Raw genomic sequence first — 20710 nt, forward strand, 5'->3', positions numbered from 1 at the left:
CACTCACACAGAAGTCTGGTTGGTTCAAGGGGGTTAGTGTGTGCATGGTTTAAAGTTGCAGCAGCGTATTCCAAGAATTAGTTTGCCACTGCTGGCTGCGCTAAGTCCAATTGTGATCAGGTAAGCGGCATTGAGTGCAACACTACTGAATTGAAGAGTGAAGGGCGAAATGCGCGGCTGAGCCTGAGTGCGAGAGAGAAACTAAGAATGGAATTTCCCTTTAGCAACTCGTCCGACGGCAACATACCCTTAATGCTGTTTACTGAGCGCCACTGACGGTCCCATGGCTACCTACTAATCGGCTGGCTGGTGACTTTTCTGGTGGCAAGTGACTTCTGTTGCAAGCAGCGGCACAGAGTTCAGTTCGACTTGGACGGGCAACGCGTGCACACGTGGCAAATAAGACGCGTTGTTGACGAGTAATTTGGCCAAGAGTGAAGACGTGTTTTGAAGCGCGAGTATGATAAACAAAGCAAATTTGAAACGTGAGCTGCTGTGAATTGATTAAAGAATCCAAAAAATTTAATTAAAAAATATAGAATTGTCTTGAATTGATTGCAACAAAAGTGTGAGGTGAAAAAAATTTATAAAAATTGTTAAACGAAAAAGTGAATAACTCAAAGTTGTAAAATGGAAGACACAACAACAATGGAGTATATGTATGACAGCACAACCTACGCACCGGAGACAACATTTGCTGTGGATACCACCGACGTGCCATTTCTTAATTTGGCGGCAGTCACGCCAGACAGCGTCGGGGACCGGCTGTTGCACTCGGGCGAGCAGTTGTCGCACAACCAAATCACTTTCGAGATACCATCGCATCACGACCTCGAACACATCAATAAATTGCACACATTCAATACCCTGCTTCAGCGTATCGGCAATGTGGCCTACGACACTGTTGCTTCCGCCAGCGCGCATAGGGGGAGCAGCGTGCCGCAGGAGGAGCACCACGCGCTGCGACCCTTTGGCGTCGATGCGACCGGCCAACACATCACCAACGAACAGATCTCCAAGAGTGCTGTGCTGAATTTGGCCGAGCTGAAGAACGGCGTCGGCAGTGTGGGTGGCAGCTTCTTGGAAGGCTTCTTCGGCGATGCCGACATGCATGCCGTCATCAATTATTTGTGGATTGGCGTGGTCACCGCATTGGTGGTGCTTTCTGTGATTTTCATTTTGTTCTCCTGCTACTTTTACCGCAAGTTTCGGCAATGGAAGAAATGCAGTAAGTATACAGTTAGTTACACTAAAAAATGTGCTTGAAAGAAGTTGGTCATATTTCTACTTTGGTAGGGATTTTTGGAGAACAGTTGTGTTTTTATGTGTCAAAAAGCTGTGGAGTGAGTTTTGAAGCTATATTTCTTATAAAATAGCAAAAAAATTTCTATTTTTATTACTCTACCTTGGACTCCTTCCAAGTGCGCCATGAAACTCTAATTTCCTTTTTAATCTCAAAACAATATTACATTTTCGTTGCGATAATCGAGTAGTCAGTTGATATATCAGCGGGAAAAATAACAGAGCCTCAATATTATTTATAAATATAATAATATTATTATTCCAAATATTTTCATAAACTTTTCAAATGTTTAAATCCAAATGATTACTTTATATAAAATTGCAAATCTCAAATAAAACCACTAAATGCCACCTCCTTGACCTAAAGATGACATGATATACAATTGCCTTTTTTATCGGTGTTTCTCGCCACCTAGCCTCTAGCAAGTCACGGTTATAATAAAATTATACATCATAAATCATGCCCCTTTTTAACGGTAACAAATCGCGACCCACTTGAGCGAATTCCCATCGAGTCGATTTTTTTTTTGTTTAGTATAATGCATTACCGTTAGAAACGGAATTTAACTCTTTTGTGCTCACGAAGCTCACTTTTATTCTCCACGGCATACGGATGTGATAACAAAAGCAGCAACAAATTTGCACCAGTTTAAAACGAAATTCCTTTTGTGAACTGTGACGGCGGGACCACATTTATAATCTGCCAAATGAAGCAAGTAGCGGATTAAGTAAACAGAGCAGGGCGAAATAAAAGTGGCGAATTGTGTGGCACAAAACAAAAAAAATAATTTTTCTTCCTTAAAACTTGAAGAGATTTAGAAGTTGGCCTTAAAAGTTTGAAACATAGTTTGTGAAGAATTCTTTAAATAATTAAGTAGTTGCTACCATTTTTGCAGAATAATTCTTTGTATTATTTTTTATTATTACTATTGGCATTATTTATACAATTTCAATATTGAAAATTTAAATTTTTTAACAAAGTTGTTCAGTTAAAAAGACTTTAAAATTTTGTCTTCCTTTTAGTGCACTCTCTCTCCCTAGCATCTGTTGCTTATTTTCAGCACATTGTGCAGTAAGTTCGCCTCACATTTAAGGCAACTTATAAATCATTTAACGCAGATCCCTTGTAAAAGCGGCAAACTGTCAAAGTAATTTAACCTTACGCCTCAAAGTACGCTATCAGTCTAAGTTTATTTACTTTTTCTTGCTTCGGCACCTGCTCAGCGGCGCAACGCATAACTTTTTACGACCTTTATTGCTACTTCTTCTACTTTCTGCTCAATTAGTTTGTGTTTTTACTTTCGCGCCTAAAAGCAAGCAACACATATTATCACTTATTGACCTATTACTAATAGCGCACAACTGTTATGCGCCTCCGACACCGAACAAGTTGAGCGGAGCTGTCAAAGTGTCAATTTCGTTAAGGAGTATTAAAAAAGTTTTACCTCAAAGCACACACTGGAAATTGTACATTTACGTAAGCCAACCGACGGATGCACCGCTTGCTGTCAATGAAATTGCCATGGAAAAGCAGTTAAAGAGATATCAATCATATTAATTGTTTGCTTTGTGGCCTAGTTTGAACCCACCCAAGCCTGTGCCCAAATATTTGCCAATATATGGGGGGGTTAGGTAAGTATGTGGTCGATATCCAATATGTGTTGCCTACATCTAGCCGCCTGGCCATTAACAGCTTAATTAGTACAGTTAGTTGAATTAGTTGTGGTTGTGCGCTGCTGATAATTTCTGTTAGCTGTACGCCCCCTCCCGGTTGCGCACCTGCTGGACAAGCGTCATTTATAATTTAGTGCCTGCTTGCCACAGCGAAGTTTAGGTTTTTGGGTCAGCTATCTCGAGTTTGTTATTTCGCATACGCATGTGAACTGTTTTGCCCCTTAAAATATGTTACATTCTCCTACTTTCATATGCTTTCGTTGAGGCTTAGAAGTGAAAATAAACAAACACACACACACACAATTGCCTTTGTTTTCCTTGTGCAATAAATACTTGAGCAACTTTTGGCATTAGCCGCATTTGTTAAACTGTCAGAGCGCGCAGGACAAACAATAAGAAAACGCTTGAATTCATGGCAACTCTGACATTTCGCAGCTTATCACTTTCATGAACTAAACAACGGTGAATAGCGCAGCTACATCCATATATATACGTATACACTTAGCAGGTTTCTTAACTTTGTTGTATTTGTGTATGAATAATTTGTTTGTCTCTTTGCTGGCAATCAATTAGCGACTTGATGCGTTACAATTTCAATTCGCAAACAAAGCACGCGTCACGTGTTTGTTTTGTGTGTGTGTGTGTGTGGAATACACAGCATTGCCACCTACTCCCGCTAATATTTATTGCCTGTCCCATTCTTGTTGAGTGTGTTTGCCAGTTTGAGAAGTTGCTCATTGTGCGCAGAGGCTTGTACGCCTCAAAGGCTGCTTTGAATAATTTACACTTGTTGCTGTGGGAAGTAATTAAGCGCGAGGCGTTGTTCGTGCACTTAGATTATAGTACAACTGACAGTGAAGTCGGCAGTTAATTATTAATGAATTTAGCATACTTTCCATGTACTTTGTGATTGCGCAATAAATCGGCTTTTAAGGAGTTGGAGGAGTTCAGAAGCTTTAATTTAGTTTGTATGCCTTTATTTTGCTGAAGACACTTGTGCTTTTAGTATATATATTTATTTGTATGAATGTTGGTATATAAAAAGAGTTTTGTTAATATTAAACATAATGTAAATAGTCCTTGAATGCAGTAAAATATACAACAACAACTCCATTGGTTTTGAATTAAGCAAATACATATATTTACTAATTAAAAAAAAAGATATTTTATCGGGACATTACTCGAGCCACGTCTTTAATATTTACATAGAAAGCCGAAAGCCTCAGTAGCTAGTGCTTCTTTCCAATCAAAATGTAAAATAATAATTGTAATACTATTTTACATCTAATAATAATAATAATAATATTTACATAGATAATATTATACGAGACTTTAGCATTGGCTCTCTTTTTCTCTCAAACGCGTTCCGTGATTATTTGACAGCGATGGAAATCAGGGAACTTCTGACAGTTGATTTCAGAAAAGGCGGGATGCCAGAAGTAAACCGCTTTAATTACCTGACAAAATTAGTGTGAAATGAAATTTCATTGAACTGTGCGAACATATTTTGGCAAAATAAATATTTATGTAAATTAATTAATGATTTGCATTTTAGCATTTATATATGTATGCATTTTCAAAGTGTTTAATTTAGTGTTTTGTATAATTTATTAAATACCCAATCTAATATTTTTCAGCAGTGGCATCTTTGGCAAATGTTATAAAAAATGCGAGTTTTGACAGCTCTCTCTCGAATCAAAGAGTCTCGTATCATATTATCCATGATACATATTTATGAATCTATCGTTTGTGACTTTTTCCAGTTAACTAAACATCAATTCAAGTTAGTTATTTATATTTTAAGAGGCACCGGGTGTTCGCTTCTTTAAAGCTTGCGTTCAGCTTTCAAAGCTAACTCAACAAATCTCTATATTTTTGCACTTAGCTTAGAGCGATCTAAAAAACTGCAAAAATTTAAAACTACTGAGTAGTGTTGGACCAGGTCCCACAAAACCAACAAAAAAAATTAAAAAAACTGATATAAAAACACAAACGCACATCCCACAAAGCTTCGAAAAACTGACCTAAAATGCGTGTCCAAGCTCAAATGGATAAGTACACACATAAAAACACATAAATTTAATGGAAAAGTCAAGCCGTTGTTTTTATATAAAACAGTAAAAAACGTGCGCGCAATGAAAATATATATTTTTTTATTGACAATAAAATAATTATTTCTATTTACATAAAAATTCATCATCATCAACAGCACACGCAAAATTGGCAACGCTAAAGGCAACACTTGTGCGATATTTCACGATTAATTGCCGCGCGTAAATTAAAAATGCACACAAACAGGCACATATGTTTTTTGCATGTATTCATACCATTAAATTTGTATGAATGTGGGCGTCGAGTTGTAAAATCGCACAACATTCCACCGTGTTTGCATACTTTATGGCGCGCAAATAGCGGCCGTGTGGTCAAAAAAATTATGTTGTGTATTCGTGACAGCGCCCAACGCCAAAACATCGAAATGTTTGATAAAATATAAAAAAAATATGAATAAATATGTGCCTGCCTGCACTCACATACAAGCGAAGCATACTTTTGGGCGCATATGCCTTTTTTATAGGAGTAGTTGGCTTTTTTTGCCTGTGTGTGAGTACACATATGAAAAATCACATAAATTTTACAACGCGTATAAATTTTGCATGAATTTCTTTTTTGTTTTGCGCTGAAGCGCGCAGTCACATCTGGTCGGCAGTCATGTTTGCGCTCTTGCGTTGGCCATTTTAGCTTAATGAAGCAGCAAGCTGCGCAACAACACCAAGTATATAAGCTACATGTAGATATATATTTAGAACAACAAGCACGTGTCAACCGACAACCATATGCAATGCGAAAAATGTTGATTGCAGTTATTTGCAGCCTACATTCAGGCGCACCAAAGCGCACTAATGCCAATCGATTTACATGCGCTTTCGCAATTAAAATATTAAACGTTTGCACTTCAGCAATAAATGCATGCACTTAGTTTTATTACACCTGTTGCATAATTCATTGCTACGGCCGCTGCCCGACGTTATTGAAGTTTAAAGATTTATTGAAAGCGTCAGCAATTCATTTCAATTGACTTGCTTTTGTGCATAATGAAAACGGTTTGTGTTTGATTTTTTCCGAAGGAAGTTTTCGAGTTTTTTCTTTGCTTCAGTTTGCATTCAGCGGTTCACGTGTGTGCGTGAGTGCGTCGAATATTGTATGCGTGTATGTGTATGGTGCAATAATGGTTAAACGTCAGCGATTTTCGACTTGCAGCTGTGCATTTCTTCCGCTCATTTCCATTAAAATTGCATGTCCAAACACGCACATAAATGCAGCGTTGTTGCGCCTAAAAGCACGCCTTGTTCATTTCTTTCGTGAAACGAACTGCCATTTAAATTTAATGGTCTGTTGCGCTGCTTCCATAGCTATTGTGATGTTCATTTACGTATGTGCTCATGATTTATTGTTCTTGTCGTTTTTTTTATAAAAAGCATATCATCTGCGAATACTTATATTTTCCTCTATCTGCTATTGGTTTCTGCTTCATTACTCCTTTACTTCCTCAACAAGGCTTGTGCTGGTTTAATTGAGTTCGTGGGTGTACATTCTTGAATTTTGTTTGTTGCATGAGAAATGTTGAAAAGCGTTAAATAAGCGAATCTTTTACGAATTTCAACCCAAATAAAAGAAAATATTATTTTAAGGCAACATTTTTTTTTATTTATTTTTTTATTTTTTTTTTTTCGTAAACATGTTTGGGAAAAAGTTTTTTTTCTATATTTCTTTTTTGAAATAAATATTGCATTTCTGTAATTACTTCAAAGACACATTAAAAGCACTTCCAAACCACTCGTAAACTCTTAAAGACGTTCAACTGTCAACACGTTTTCCTATTTCTATTATTTCAATGTCTCTTTCTCGTCAGCTTCCAACTGTGTAGTAGTATTGTAAAAATATTCTATATGACAGCAAAATGCCTCAACACTTGTTGGTCAAAACTTCAATTGAAAGCTTACAGTTGTAGAAATATTCAAGAGAATTGCATCCACATATGGATTTAGAAAGCACATTCTAATAAATAATAACATATAGACACTACCCAGCAGTAATATTAAAGCATAGGTTACAAAGTAACTGGTTTAGTAACTACTTGGTTTCTAGTTATCTTCTTCTTGAAAGAGAGCTTATACTAATATATAAGTTAATAATTATTTTACTATTTTTAGTTTCTGCTAACATGATTATAGAGTATTCATATTCCGAAACAAATTTAGCATTTTCGAAATTAGTAATATATTTTTAGTGCTCTTTCTTCATTACATCTTTAAAAATTGCCTCTGAATTCGGTGGCTATGCTTAAACAAATGCTTTAACTGTTTTCAACGGAAATTCATTTAAAATATTAACAAACAGGGTTGTGTTTAAAAAAAAATTACAAGAACATAGCAGTTGCTCAAAAAATATTTGTTTTTTTTTCAACATATTAGCGAGCCAAATTACATTTTTTCTTGGTAAATCACAACTGGTTACAAATGCAACACTTTGCGACCAATTACTGTATTTAGGTGTAGCTATATTTATTCCATTCACATGTTATTCTAGCTTCAGCATGCAAGTGAAAACAATTATAATTGAATTGAGCAACCATTTACGGTATTCAATGCCACAAACAAGTGTCTTCTATCAATGGCAGACAGACAGTAGAAGGCATTTGGCAGTGTCAGAATATCAAGAAATGTTTGTAAAAGCAGAAAAATGATGCAGTGTGTATTTGACGCAGCAATTGGTTCACATTTTTGTATTGTCTGCTCCACATTCCACGTTTTCTCCATCGCATTCTCTTCTGTGGCGCTGTGCAACAATTATGTGTGCGCACTTGTCATGCTCTGACAGCTGAAATATGGATGTTTTTGTATGCTAGATGGTTGTGGCAACATTTTTTGCATCTATATGTTGCCGTTGCATCCCTGCTCGTCTCGCTGTGGAAATTATTAAGTGCTTAAGTTGCTATGTTTTCACTTTTTTATCGATTATCAATTGAGTCTGGTCCTTCTTCGAGCAGTCTGCTTGTTCTTTTGTTTTTGCTAGTTTATTTGCTGCTTAAGGACGCTCAAGTGTTGTGAGAAAACCAACTGTGCGATAAACATGTATGCATGCGTCTGTGTGTTGGGAACCCATGCGACGCCCTGTCATAATTATTAAGCACCTTTGATTGACAGTTATGCCAGTGGCTCAAATTGCTTGCCAGCGCATTTTGTGGCTGCCATGGACTTAAGCTGTTTAGGACGGTTTAAGCGATCGGCTATAAAATATTACATATCTTCACACATACACACATCAATCGATTGCAATATCATGTAGGCAACTTTGATTATTTTTCCTGTCAAGCACAGCTACTTCTCAATTTAGCATTTACTGGCAGCTTAAAACTCTGACTACTACTTTTAAAAACATACCTTCAATATAGTGATTAATCAAGCCTGTTGTTTCTCTTTTTTTCTCCCACTTTAGATAAAAACATACGCAATGCCACATACGCCGATGGTCATCTTGTCGTTTGTGACCGTTTAATGGACGCCCGCGGAAGACATACGGTAACAGCTGCTAACGCTGCCTCCGCCGCCTACTATCAGCAAATGGAGTCGCCACCATGTTATACCATTGCCACCGGCCTGCCGACCTACGATGAGGCATTGCATCATCAGCACCAGCACCAGCACTTCTCCTACGGCATGAAGTTCATCTATCCGACGATTACGGCTGTGCATCACCATCCGGTCATTGCTGGTGTGTACGATAACAGCATGCTCACAGCCCCATTGAAGAGGCAGAGCAACTTGCAACAAGGGCAACAAGTGCAGGAGCAGCTAATGAAGCAGAAGACATACAAAGTGTCGTCCGTGGCGTTGGAGGACGAAGAGTCGCTGGAAGTGGTCATGCCGGCCAGTTATGATATTGCGGAACTGCATGGTCTCAATTTGTCGTCTGGCAGCATGAGTGTAACCGCGCCATTGCTGGGTGTCAATACCGCCGCGACGAAGACGTCGGCGTCGGCGTCGTCGCTGGAGGAAGTGATTACCATACGCTTGGACGACATGACACCAACGGGCGCGTTGCCGATCGAAGCAGCAGCGACGCCACGCCGTCCGGCCATGCTTTATAATGAGTTGCGGCGCGAGCGGGGTGTGGGTGAGGAGCAGCAGTGCAGCGCAGTGACGATAGCGTGATCGCATTAAGCAACCGCAGACGCGCAGCCTCCGATGAGCCGCTGTCGGGTTAATCGACTGTTTACGCCTTGTAAATATGTATGTCCTGTATATATGCTGCCTCTGGCAGATGTAAGACAGTCACCACAGAAGAGCTGTCCGCCGCTACGTGTTAGATTCAAACAAAGAGACTAATTAACGTAATGACATTTCGAATGAGTCCGTATCTCACAATATTCATTAGTAACTTCTTGAAACTTAGACAAACTTATTTTTATTTATTTATACTGTAAATTATTGCAAGAAGAGATGCATTTAAAAATTATTACTTTGTTCTGTATTATTTATTTCTTGTTTAGTTTAAAGATAAAAACACTTTTCTTTAAAAAAGACTGATTGTTCATTAAAATTGTATGTATAAACCCGCATTTTTCACTGCATGTAAATAATTCTAAGTCCATAGTTAGCAAGTAGTAAATTGTATTTATCAGCGAATAGTAAAACTAGTTACGAATTTTATTATCTAAGCAAGCTAAAAGATTTATTAAATTTAAAAAATTACACAAAATTTAAAAGTTCATTTGTTTTTCTTTCACTTACGTTCATTTTATGATGGTTTTTCGTTTTCTGGTTACTTCGATCTGTTTTCAGTTGGTAAAAGTTGCAATGAAATTTTGCTTTTCACACACATGCACACATATACATTTTACATACACTCACACCTCTCAATTGCTTACACGAAATATTTGCAGAGAAGATTACACCGCTAGCATGACTCGTTTGAACTTTTGACGCTTTCATATAGCGTGAAAGCTCATAACGTCATTGCTGTTGGAAGCGCCGCAGATATGCCCAAATAGACCACCGCCTGGACCACGGGAGAACTAAACTGGTTTGCTGAGTATCTACTGACAAGTGACAATTTGGTACATGGCTTGTAATAATTACATACATACATATGCACACTTATTTTTTCAACATTTCATTAGTATTTGTGAAACATGTTTTAATTTTTTGTTAAATATTTTTTGTATACAAAATATTTGAATTATCAATTACAAAAGTATTGTTAATTAAATTACACAAAGATCAATAAAATTTAAATTATTTTCTATAAACACTGTTAGAAGCTTGTAAGGTATAATAAGCGTGTAGTAAATGGTTTCTTTTATGAGGCAGATATTATGAAAGCTTGCTGACCTACAAGTACTACCGGCAGAAATATTGGTCCTCTAAAGGCAACCAATAGCATTTTCAACGCTTCGACAAATTTCAAACGAATTGGCGAACAAAATTAACACATTTCGATCAGGTCGAGATTAAGTTGTAATGTGGGAGCTGTAGGAAGTTTTTAGAGTGAAGAGACAATATCACATTCTATGAATTTTACGTCTTATAGCTGGATTACCATTAGTGATACCAGTTTTAGTGTGCCGATGCACGCAAACCAGAAAACATTTAACGAATATTTTAATCGTTTTGATGAACTTGTCTTGCCTCCTCCGGAAAATTTGTTTATGTCGATCCCAAAAACTAAGTAAATATGAAAAACTTTGCACTACTATAATTCATAAAATTTATCAGTGTGATATTTTTAAGGGTCTATATGTGTTTACTCGGGTAAAAGTCAGCATATTTAAAAAAATCATTTTTCATGTAAAAAATTAAATATTTTATTAGAATTTTTTATTGTTACAAACATACACTATTAAAAAGAAATTCTGAAACTCTTGGAAAAATATATTTTAAGCTCGGCCATTGCGGCGCCATTTCCGGTGACCCCGCGTTGGCAGGATAACTTTTACAGGAGCATCCTAAGTGAAGAATACGAGCTTTTTGTCAGACATTTTTACAAAAAATTTCAATTTCGTGACATTTTTTCTCAAATAGTAATTATGTAAAAAATCTTTCGTCCACGTCTTTGAAAATTGTATCTCAAAGACCTGAATAAAATTTCATGAAGATCGATTTAGCAGTTTTCGAGAAATCTAACCAATCGAGAAAAACGACGCACTTAGCGCAGCTAGCCTCGAGCTCACAAGTTCTGAAAGTTGTATCTCCGAAACTATTACTCGGATCAACTTGAAAATTTAGGACAATATTTTAGAGGTGGTTTAAAATTTAATCAGATAATAAAAAAATCGATTTGTTGAAACCCTAAACCAATGTAACCTCCAATTACCAAGGTGACTACTGCAGCGTAAGACAAGAAGTTTTAAGGGCTTGAAAATTGTTTCGGGAAACGTTCTACAGATTATCAGGCATATCTTCTCAAATTCCTTAAGAAGCACTGAGCTGCTTTGGAAACCTTTACTGTTCTACCTACGATCCTAGTTGAAATTCTTTAGTTCTAAAGTATTATGAAGGTATGTGCGAGTAAATCAAATATTTGGGGTTTAGCCACAGTCGTTTTAACATTTTATAAATTCCGAGTCAGTTTCATCTGTTGCTGTTTTTGTAACCAGTTTTAATATAGCGAACAGTTGGAATACAAGTTTTTGTGATATATTATATAAATTCGCGTCCGATATTATAAAAGCACTAATTCTTAAATTATATTTCTCAATTTAAAGTTTTATTTTCTAACCCAACATTCAAAGGGTATTTACATTATTTTTGAAAAATTTTAAATTTGTAAAAATTCTTATTTATACTTCATTCACTTCTTTTGACATTGAATTAGCATTTCTTTGGTAAAGTGCTACAATCAAAAAAATAAACTTTAACTACACACTATAAGAATCTTCGAACGCACTGTTTTTCAAAAATAGAAACAGAGTATGTATATACATATAGATTTAATGAAACGAGCTCAGTAAGGGTTTCAAATATGATTTTGTATTAGGCAGTATGCCGTTAAAAAGAATGTGCAGAAAGTTATCGGTTTCACCAATTTACCTAGGTTTTAACTACCACAAATTCAAATCTTAAAAGAAATATTTGAAAATTAAATTGTAAAATAACTACAACTCAACAGAGCTTTCTTAGAATATACAAGAGGTCATCGCCATTAAAACTAACTAAAAACATTTACTATAATAACTCGAAAATTCTTTAACTGCATTTTGTTGTACCTTTGAGCCACAGCTTGTACATATATGCATGTAATTTTATCAAATAAAAAATGAAAATAATAAGTAAGAGATTGTATGTATATAAGACACACACGAGCACTATTGAAAAATTGCACCACAAACTACACACCACAACTACACGGACTTTAACGTGACAACGACTACCTAAGGCCATGAACACCAATATTAAAGTACGATTAAAAATGCAATCTGAATGCGACTGATATTCAATAATTGAAGCACTTTGAAGAAGTGTTTGTTTCAGTAATCTAAAAATCAAAATAAAAATACCAAAAATGTGAAGATTTATGAAATATCTGGCAGCGCGAGGTTTTCAAACCTTTCCGTGCTGCTGATCTGCACAATTCATAAAATCAATGCTTTAACTGTTAGTTATTTCTAGATAAATATGAAATCGGTTAACTTTATAAAAATAAAATACAAAACATATTACCAACGTTTCTTTGATTAAAATCTTTAAAATTAATATTGTAAGTAAGTATGTATGTATGTAGGTTTACACCACCAAAGAGGTTTAAGACGTAAGAAGGTACTTTTTAACAGTCGGTTTTCTTTGGTCAATCTCAGTCCAAAATATATGAGGCCTGAAGTTTCAAATTCTTCTACCATTTATTTATGTGTAGAAGAATTATTGCAGCTTCCTTCAAAATGTATAGATAGTAGAGTGCCATTCTAAATATTTGAGTGAAGGATACTATAAAACCATAGAGACAATTTTTATCAACTGGATCATAGGCGATGGAAGAAATTGATCTGTGGTTTTAACTGCGAAACATTGCAAAATTAAATTTTCACCCTTTTCAATACATATTGGAAACCTGACTATACAAAACAGCTTTGAATGACTGCTCCAGAAGATTTTTATAATTCCATTGGTACATTCTTTTTGAAACAATTTTGGTCTGCTGTGAACACATGTACGGAAAATGAGATTATTAAAATTTGATTTCAAAGAGTTTTCAAAACGTAACCACAGGAACTAAAATAACTGGAAATGAAAACAAGAATTATTAAAACAAACTTTGTTCCCGAAACAGCCTTGATATGTAATCGGATAGTATCGCGATGTCTGTACATCGAAACATGAGCCATTTCATTGGTATAAATTTTCAAAACTATGTACAGGATCTTTGTATGAAGTTATAACAAAACAGATACTACAGTACCCCGGCAACCCATTAGAAACAGGGTAAATATTAGGTTGTCAAAAAAGTCTTGCGGTATTTTTTATTGAATTTTCAATTGTTCATAAATTTGTTTTTTGTTTTTTTTTTTTTGATGACTCATGTCCAGCTCTTGACTGATGCTACGGCTGCTACTATGCCGGTCTCTTTCGACCAATTCAGCGATTTTATCACAATTTTCGACGACAGGCCTTCCGAAGCGTGGCCCATCTTCGACCACCTCTACACCAGAACGAAAACGTTGAAACCATCGTTTTGCGGTGGAAATGGAAACTGTATCGGGTCCATAAACTGCACACATTTTATTGGCGGCTTGAGATTTGCCTTTATCGTAGTAGTACTGTAAAATATGCCGTATTTTCTCTTTATTTTGCTCCATGTTTGCGACGCTATAACTCACGAACGGCAATCAATCAAACACGTGTTAGCGCGTGAAATGAGCTTTCTAAAAAGGTATATCATGACCCGATGCGACGAATTAAACTAGAACTACGCGCTCTCAGCGCCAACTAGCGAAAATAACGCAAGACTTTTTTGACAAACAATATATGTAAAATTTTACGAATAAAATTCTTGGACTGTTTGCTAGGCGAAAAATTTGAATTTTTTCCACTGCCTAAGCATAAAGTAGACTATGCACTACATGTTACCACGTGTCAAATATTAAAAAAAATTTACCGTTGCAGTTAGCGGGACTTAAAAACGAAATTATATTAAAATATTTACTTCACTTGGAGTTAACATTTGTGATTTCTGACTCATCAGAGATAAATTGAGTGGCGTAGTTGAAGGAACCGAATTTTTTTTATAGGTGTTTGACTCTTATTTCAGAGATTCCAGAGTTTTATGTATTAGGTAAGTACTGTTCCTCGAGTACCGAAAATTGTGCACACATTCAAATATTGCACCGTTGGTCGCACACGTATGCGGCAAAATGCTGCCCAAAATTGGAAAATATCTGAGAACATTCGACGTAAAGTAATGAGGTTCACTCTGTAATTGCCCAGCAAAACAGCTAGAGAAATTTAAAAGAAGCTAAATGATGCCCATGAAAAAATATCGCAAACGCATCTTTTCAGAAAAAAACATAAAAACCGCCGTACAGCAAAGAAATTAAAATTTACCAAGCGAATGAAAAATCAACGAGTGACAAGGGTCAAACTTCATCAGAACTACACAAAGGTGGATTGAAACAAGGTAAACATAAAAAGTAATGAAAGTCCCCCGAAAGCCCCCCATTCAAAGTTATGCTGCTATTTAACATGACTTTCTCCTTAACAAAGATTAAGTGATGAAGGCCGGCTAGAAGCAGTGACAGAAACCATTCAATTTGTGCGTCGTAGACCGTGTGAACGTTATGTAGAGAACTGCATTCAAAAAACGGCAAAATATCCCCCTAACGTAATGATTTAGAGCTGCATATTGGTAGAAGGTCCTGGACCAATTTATTTTGTTGAGGGAATGATGACTGTATGATGTACCATATTCGGTAACACTGAACCCTTCAGCGGCCCAGTACACTTTTACTCCTGGTGAGGTGCCTTGCCACACCTCCCGACGAATTACTGATATCCTTCACAACTTGGATACCAATATATTACCTTAGGCGGGCAATTCAACAGTCCTAAGCTCCACCGAAAACCGTTGGACGTTCCTTAAATCGAAAGTATATTCTCGAAAAAATCCCACAATAGACCCACTCAAATATCATAAAGGGTGTGTGCCTAAAGGATCCAGATTTAAAAGTAATGCTAATATTTGTTTGAATAGTATGCCTCAAATAATGAACGCTGTTAATAAAACTAAAGGCTTGTCAACGAAATACTAAAAAAAATTTAAGTTTTTCGCAATTTTTGGAAAAGATGATATTTCAAATAATATAATATATTCAAATAAATATAATAAACAACTGCAACTTTTGGTTTATTATGATAATTATGACTCTGAGCGCAAAACTATATAAATGATTGTCCCTGTTTCTAATGGGTTGGCGTGGTTCTGTATGCTAAACGTACAATAAATTTGTTTACCTTAAGGAAAATTTGCTTGATTGCATCAAAAATCAGCTGAGCTCGCTTCTATACATTGAAAGGTGGGCAAAATATAGTGCCAAATGTCACATGAAAATAGTCATTTGTGTTTAGTATAAAAAGAAGAAGTTCCGTTAAATTTCGTGTGTGGAACCAAATTTCCAAAACGTTCAGGGTGACGACATAGACTTTGGAGAATAAATTAAGAATTTTAAAAGTGTGAACAAAGTCTCACTATTTTTGGCTCGTAGTACTGCATATGCTTTCATACGTTTCTATTCTATATACACGATTGATATTAATTGCGCAAAACAAAGTAACGCGTAGCGCTCTCTGAGCATTTACGATCTGCGTTCGTTTTCATTTGTCCGTTCGTGCTTAAAATTTGTAATCAGACAGTTTACAATCTATTTTGGAATTTTTTTCCCATATACTAGACACTAACGTATTCTTCTTGATTCCGTATTTTTGTGTTTTGACAGCAATGGAACTGCGGTCTATCGATCTGAGCTGTGCCAAAAGCTTTCTCGGTTGATATATTATACTACAGGTACATTCCGAGTTATGTAGAACTGTCTGTATGTCTATATGTTAGTACAGACGCAAGCTAACTAGCGCACGCACGCTTCTCTCAAGCTACCGTTTCAGTTACGTTCTGCATGCAAATTACTTGGTCGCGCGTCAATACTTTGTTTTGTTGCGTCGCGCTTCCTTTTTTAGCAGTTACTTTAGCTTTAAAAAATGCTGCTGATTTTGCTCATTAAGGCTCCTTTCCTTGACGTTCCGAACTCTTTGCTGTATTTGCGTAATTTTTATGCCCTGAACAGGGTATACTAAGTTTGTCACGAAGTTTGTAACACCCAGAACTAAGCGTCGGAAACCCTATAAAGTATATGTTGAGCTGAGTCGATTTAGCCATGTCCGTCTGTCTGTGCGTCTGTCTGCCTGTATATATATGAACTAGGCCCTCAGTTTTTCAGATATCGTTTTGAAACGTCAGTTTCTCTTCAAGAAGCTGTTCATTTATCGGAACTGCCGACATCGGACCACTATAACATATAGCTGCCATAAAAAGTGAACGGTCGGAATCAAGGGCTTGTATGGAAAACTTCCGCATTTGACGTGGTGTATTCACGAAAGTTGGCACAGATTATTTTCTAAGATAATTATGTTATATACGGAGAAATTGTTCAGATCGACTTACTATAGCATATAGCTGCTATACAAACTGAACGATCGGAATCTAGTGCTGGTATGGAAAACTTTTGCATTTAACAAGATATATTTACGAAATTTGACATGGAATACTGCTCAAGGTAACAACATAATCTCCGACAAAATTGTTCAGTTCGGCTTACTATAGCACATAGCTTCCATACAAACTGGACACATAATTACTAAAAGAAGTGTACCTGTGAAGGGTATATTAGCTTCGGTACAGCCGAGCAACTTCTTGTTGTTTTATTATTTGCTTGTGCTTTTAATTTAATTTTCCACAGTTGTTGACGTAGTCTTCATTTACTTGCGTTTTCGTGACTTTTACGATGCGCGACAACAACAAAAAGTACATTTGTACGCATTTAAGTAATGAGGCACGTACCACAAATAGTTTAATATATTGATGTGTGCGTGTATTCGAAGTTAATTGCGTTTATAGCTTTTCAAAAAGACCTGGATTTTCAAACTTAAAATATAGATTTTCGCCACTGTTGGTTTCGACTGTGGAGGACTACCTTCAAAATTCAATAAATATCTAGCTGAAGATAAATGCCACTCTCAATTTCCGTTATACTTCAGTATTTCATAAAGTTAATTATGTAAATAGAAATATTGTTTTAAGCTAACCAGTAATTTCCAGGCCAGGTTATGAAGGCGACTAGCAAAAATTAGGCATACATGAACAGCTCCGCCTCCGATGTATTCATCGAAAGCATCTCCACACATCAAGCCTAGAGAATTACTAATTTACAGGTTAGACTTCAGAGGCAGTAACATATAAACATGCACTAAACTTCATTTACCGAGAACTAGTAAATGACCTGCTGTGAGGTGTGTTGTGGCATTAGAGATACACGAAGAGCACCAAGTTTCTTAGTGAATATGTTCTTAGTCCATCATGTGATAGCCATAAAGATGCCTAAAACCCTAGTATTTTTGGAGCTTTATTGAGAATGACCATAGACTCAATAAACCAGTGGATTAGGAAACCAAATTCTAAACCAACTTCGCTGAGAATGTGTAGACAAGTTTGTGCAATATTCACATTTTGCAACATATCAAGACATTTTATGGACCACTTCTATTCAAATACATATTTTATAGATCCTTCGCGTCATTTGCTTTGTGGTGGTCAACTGTTATACCCAAACTAAGTAATAAAAGTGATAAGAGCATTTAAGCGGCATACAACAAAAGCGAAAATAACTTATAAAACAGAGACAAAACGTGATACAAAACAGTTTTTTCCACAACCAATAGAAGTTTTTATTGTGGAATACGTTAGTCATGGGTCACAGGCGACCACCAAGATGTCTCAAATATTTGTCGGCTACGAACGACAAATTGTTCCAGAGACTGATAACAACCCGACGTCGCTGCTATGATTCGTTACAAGTGGAGCGTAGAACTCGCATTTAGGAAATTACCTTCGAAGCAATTAGTGATAACACTGTTTGTGAAATTAGTGCGGAAGTACTTCTAACTAACACATTAGTATTTGAGTAAGGGCATTAGTGTTTGTGGTTCAGGATCGTTTAAGATGAGCGCAAATCCATTTCAGTGGCGACTACTTTGTCAGTTAAGGCGTCTACAGCATGCAGCGCTCTTGTGTTTGAGCGAGATAAGACAGGGGACATTCTGCTTTTCTGACTTCATTCATGCATTCCACTGCTGTGACTGACAAATAAAAAAATAATTCTTTGCACTTTTAATATGACGACACAATTTTGTTATCAATTGGAGAAAATTGTGAAATTCATTACACACAAATATTTGTGCACAACGCAGACAGGAGAGCCGAAGATGATACAAATATAATTTTATCAAAACAATTTCTGATGTGAGGCAAACATCAGCTGAAGGCCCTGACCTCAATAAATATGAAAGCTGTTATATATACAACTTTTGTAAGTTATTTGAATGTAAATCAGACTGCCTAGAAGAAGACTGCCAAGCGCGCTGTTCAGATAACAATTCATTAATCAGTTCTTTGAAGCAATACATGTAGTATCAACGCTCCTTTCTCCATTTTTCATACAACTACCAAACTTCTCTCGGTAAAACTCGTAAAATCATAATCATATGGTCATGGGTTGTGAACAAAAACCTAAGGTTAAATGGATTCGAATCATCTTAGCGGCCTTCAGCGGCACATTTAACAGGTTAACAATTTTTTTTGTTTTAAAAATGGATATTAAATAATATATTCTGGTTATATAACCAAATAAATATATACGGTTACAAAATCGAAAATATATTATTTTTAAGCAATTATAGCGATTTGATTATTTTTGATATTTACGCCCATATAATGTCGGTCTTCGCGGGTTATTGCTGTCCAAATAAAGGGAAGAGCACGGGAGATAATGTCGCAGGCCGTTTTCAAAATTCTGAACGTTGGTGCACTAGATAATTGATTCCGCACGTAAAATCTAATATAATATATGATAGTGGAGATAATTTGTATACCCAACTCACATATTTTCGATATTAAACTTTAATACACAGATTTAAAAGGCTAGTATCGACCCGATTTTACAGAATAAAAACATCCCAGAGGCATTATGATACCTCACCAGTATCCATATATAGACTAAATTCAACCAGATGTTTGAAAATTCTGATATTAGTTATATGAGGACAAGGGCAAGTTTTCACCCGATTTGACTCGTTCAAATCAATCGTAACTGGAGTCTTGTACAGATTGATTTAGACATTTTTAGATGCAAAATAGCATACATCAAAGATATCATTTGTGCAAAGGTTTATCCAAATCTATTCATTGTTCATTAGATTTAACCTATTTTCACACTGGTCGAAAAAGGATAATTGTAAGAAGGGTCGAAGAGATTTGTCCTGTGCAAATTTGTGTCATAAGCTCGAATGGTTTAAGGGATATATTCAGTCAACCTATTTGGGTGCACTTTTTAAAGATTTTCAAACCACATTTGCCCCACACTTATGTGATTTCTTGACAAATTGACATTTTTTTACATTCTTATATCACATTGTGAAAATGGACCACATCGGACAACAACTACGCCTACTACACCCATATAGAACATTTTTAAATTCTACTTGATTCGTTCAGTTTCCAGTACACAAATCAAGCAGCAATTATTATAATGAGATATAACTTTGAATAATGTATTAATTGTGTGCCACCTCATGACCAAAAACTGTTTAAATCCAATAAAAACTATTCAGGCCCACTCTCACCGAATATTTAGACCCCGATACCTAAAGTTAACTTTTGATCGAAAATGTCGACCAATGTGTGATATATATATATACATATAACTTAAATTAAGGGATAATCCTTCTCTAATAATGGTATGTCTGTTTGCCAAAAATGGGTTCAATCGGATATACTTAATATAAAGATTTTCGATCTTCTACCGCACATATCGACCAATATGTGAGTTATCCCAATGAAAATAAGAGAGCGTGTTTTAGTCATAACAGTATATTTTTGTGTCTGAAATAGATAAATTTGTGCGAAAACTTGGCCTAGCCTTTATATAACTAATATCAGGATTTTAGACTATACGGCTGACTCTTCCCTATATGATTGGTCTTATACCTTAAAGTATTTCCCTGGCTTTGATCTTGGCAAATGCAGAACTTTTTTTATACTCTCGCAACAAAGTTGCTAAAGAGAGTATTATAGTTTTGTTCACATAACGGTTGTTTGTAAGTCCTAAAACTAAAAGAGTCAGAGATATAGGGTTATATATACCAAAGTGATCAGGGTGACGAGTAGAGTTGAAATCCGGCTGTCTGTCTGTCCGTCCGTCCGTCTGTCCGTCTGTCCGTCCGGCCGTGCAAGCTGTAACTTGAGTAAAAATTGAGATATCATGATGAAACTTGGTACACGTATTTCTTGGCTCCATAAGAAGGTTCGAAGATGGGCAAAATCGGCCCACTGCCATGCCCACAAAATGGCGGAAACCGAAAACCTATAAAATGTCATAACTAAGCCGTAAATAAAGATATTAAAATGAAATTTGGCACAA

The 20710-nt window shown here is 36.1% G+C and overlaps 1 protein-coding gene across 1 annotated transcript; it reads left to right on the forward strand.

Annotated features, from left to right (window-relative positions):
- The first annotated feature begins 280 nt into the window (after positions 1-280).
- On the forward strand, positions 281-9742 carry LOC108975957 (protein commissureless). The gene is made up of 2 exons (XM_018944816.1): positions 281-1228; positions 8473-9742. Exons 1-2 carry the CDS (start codon positions 631-633, stop codon positions 9186-9188), a joined length of 1314 nt encoding a protein of 437 aa, XP_018800361.1. The 5' UTR covers positions 281-630; the 3' UTR covers positions 9189-9742.
- The last annotated feature ends 10968 nt before the right edge of the window (positions 9743-20710 follow it).

The sequence above is a fragment of the Bactrocera latifrons genome, unplaced genomic scaffold (assembly GCF_001853355.1).
Source record: "Bactrocera latifrons isolate USDA-ARS-PBARC rearing strain unplaced genomic scaffold, ASM185335v1 scaffold_70, whole genome shotgun sequence".
NCBI lineage: Eukaryota > Metazoa > Arthropoda > Insecta > Diptera > Tephritidae > Bactrocera > Bactrocera latifrons.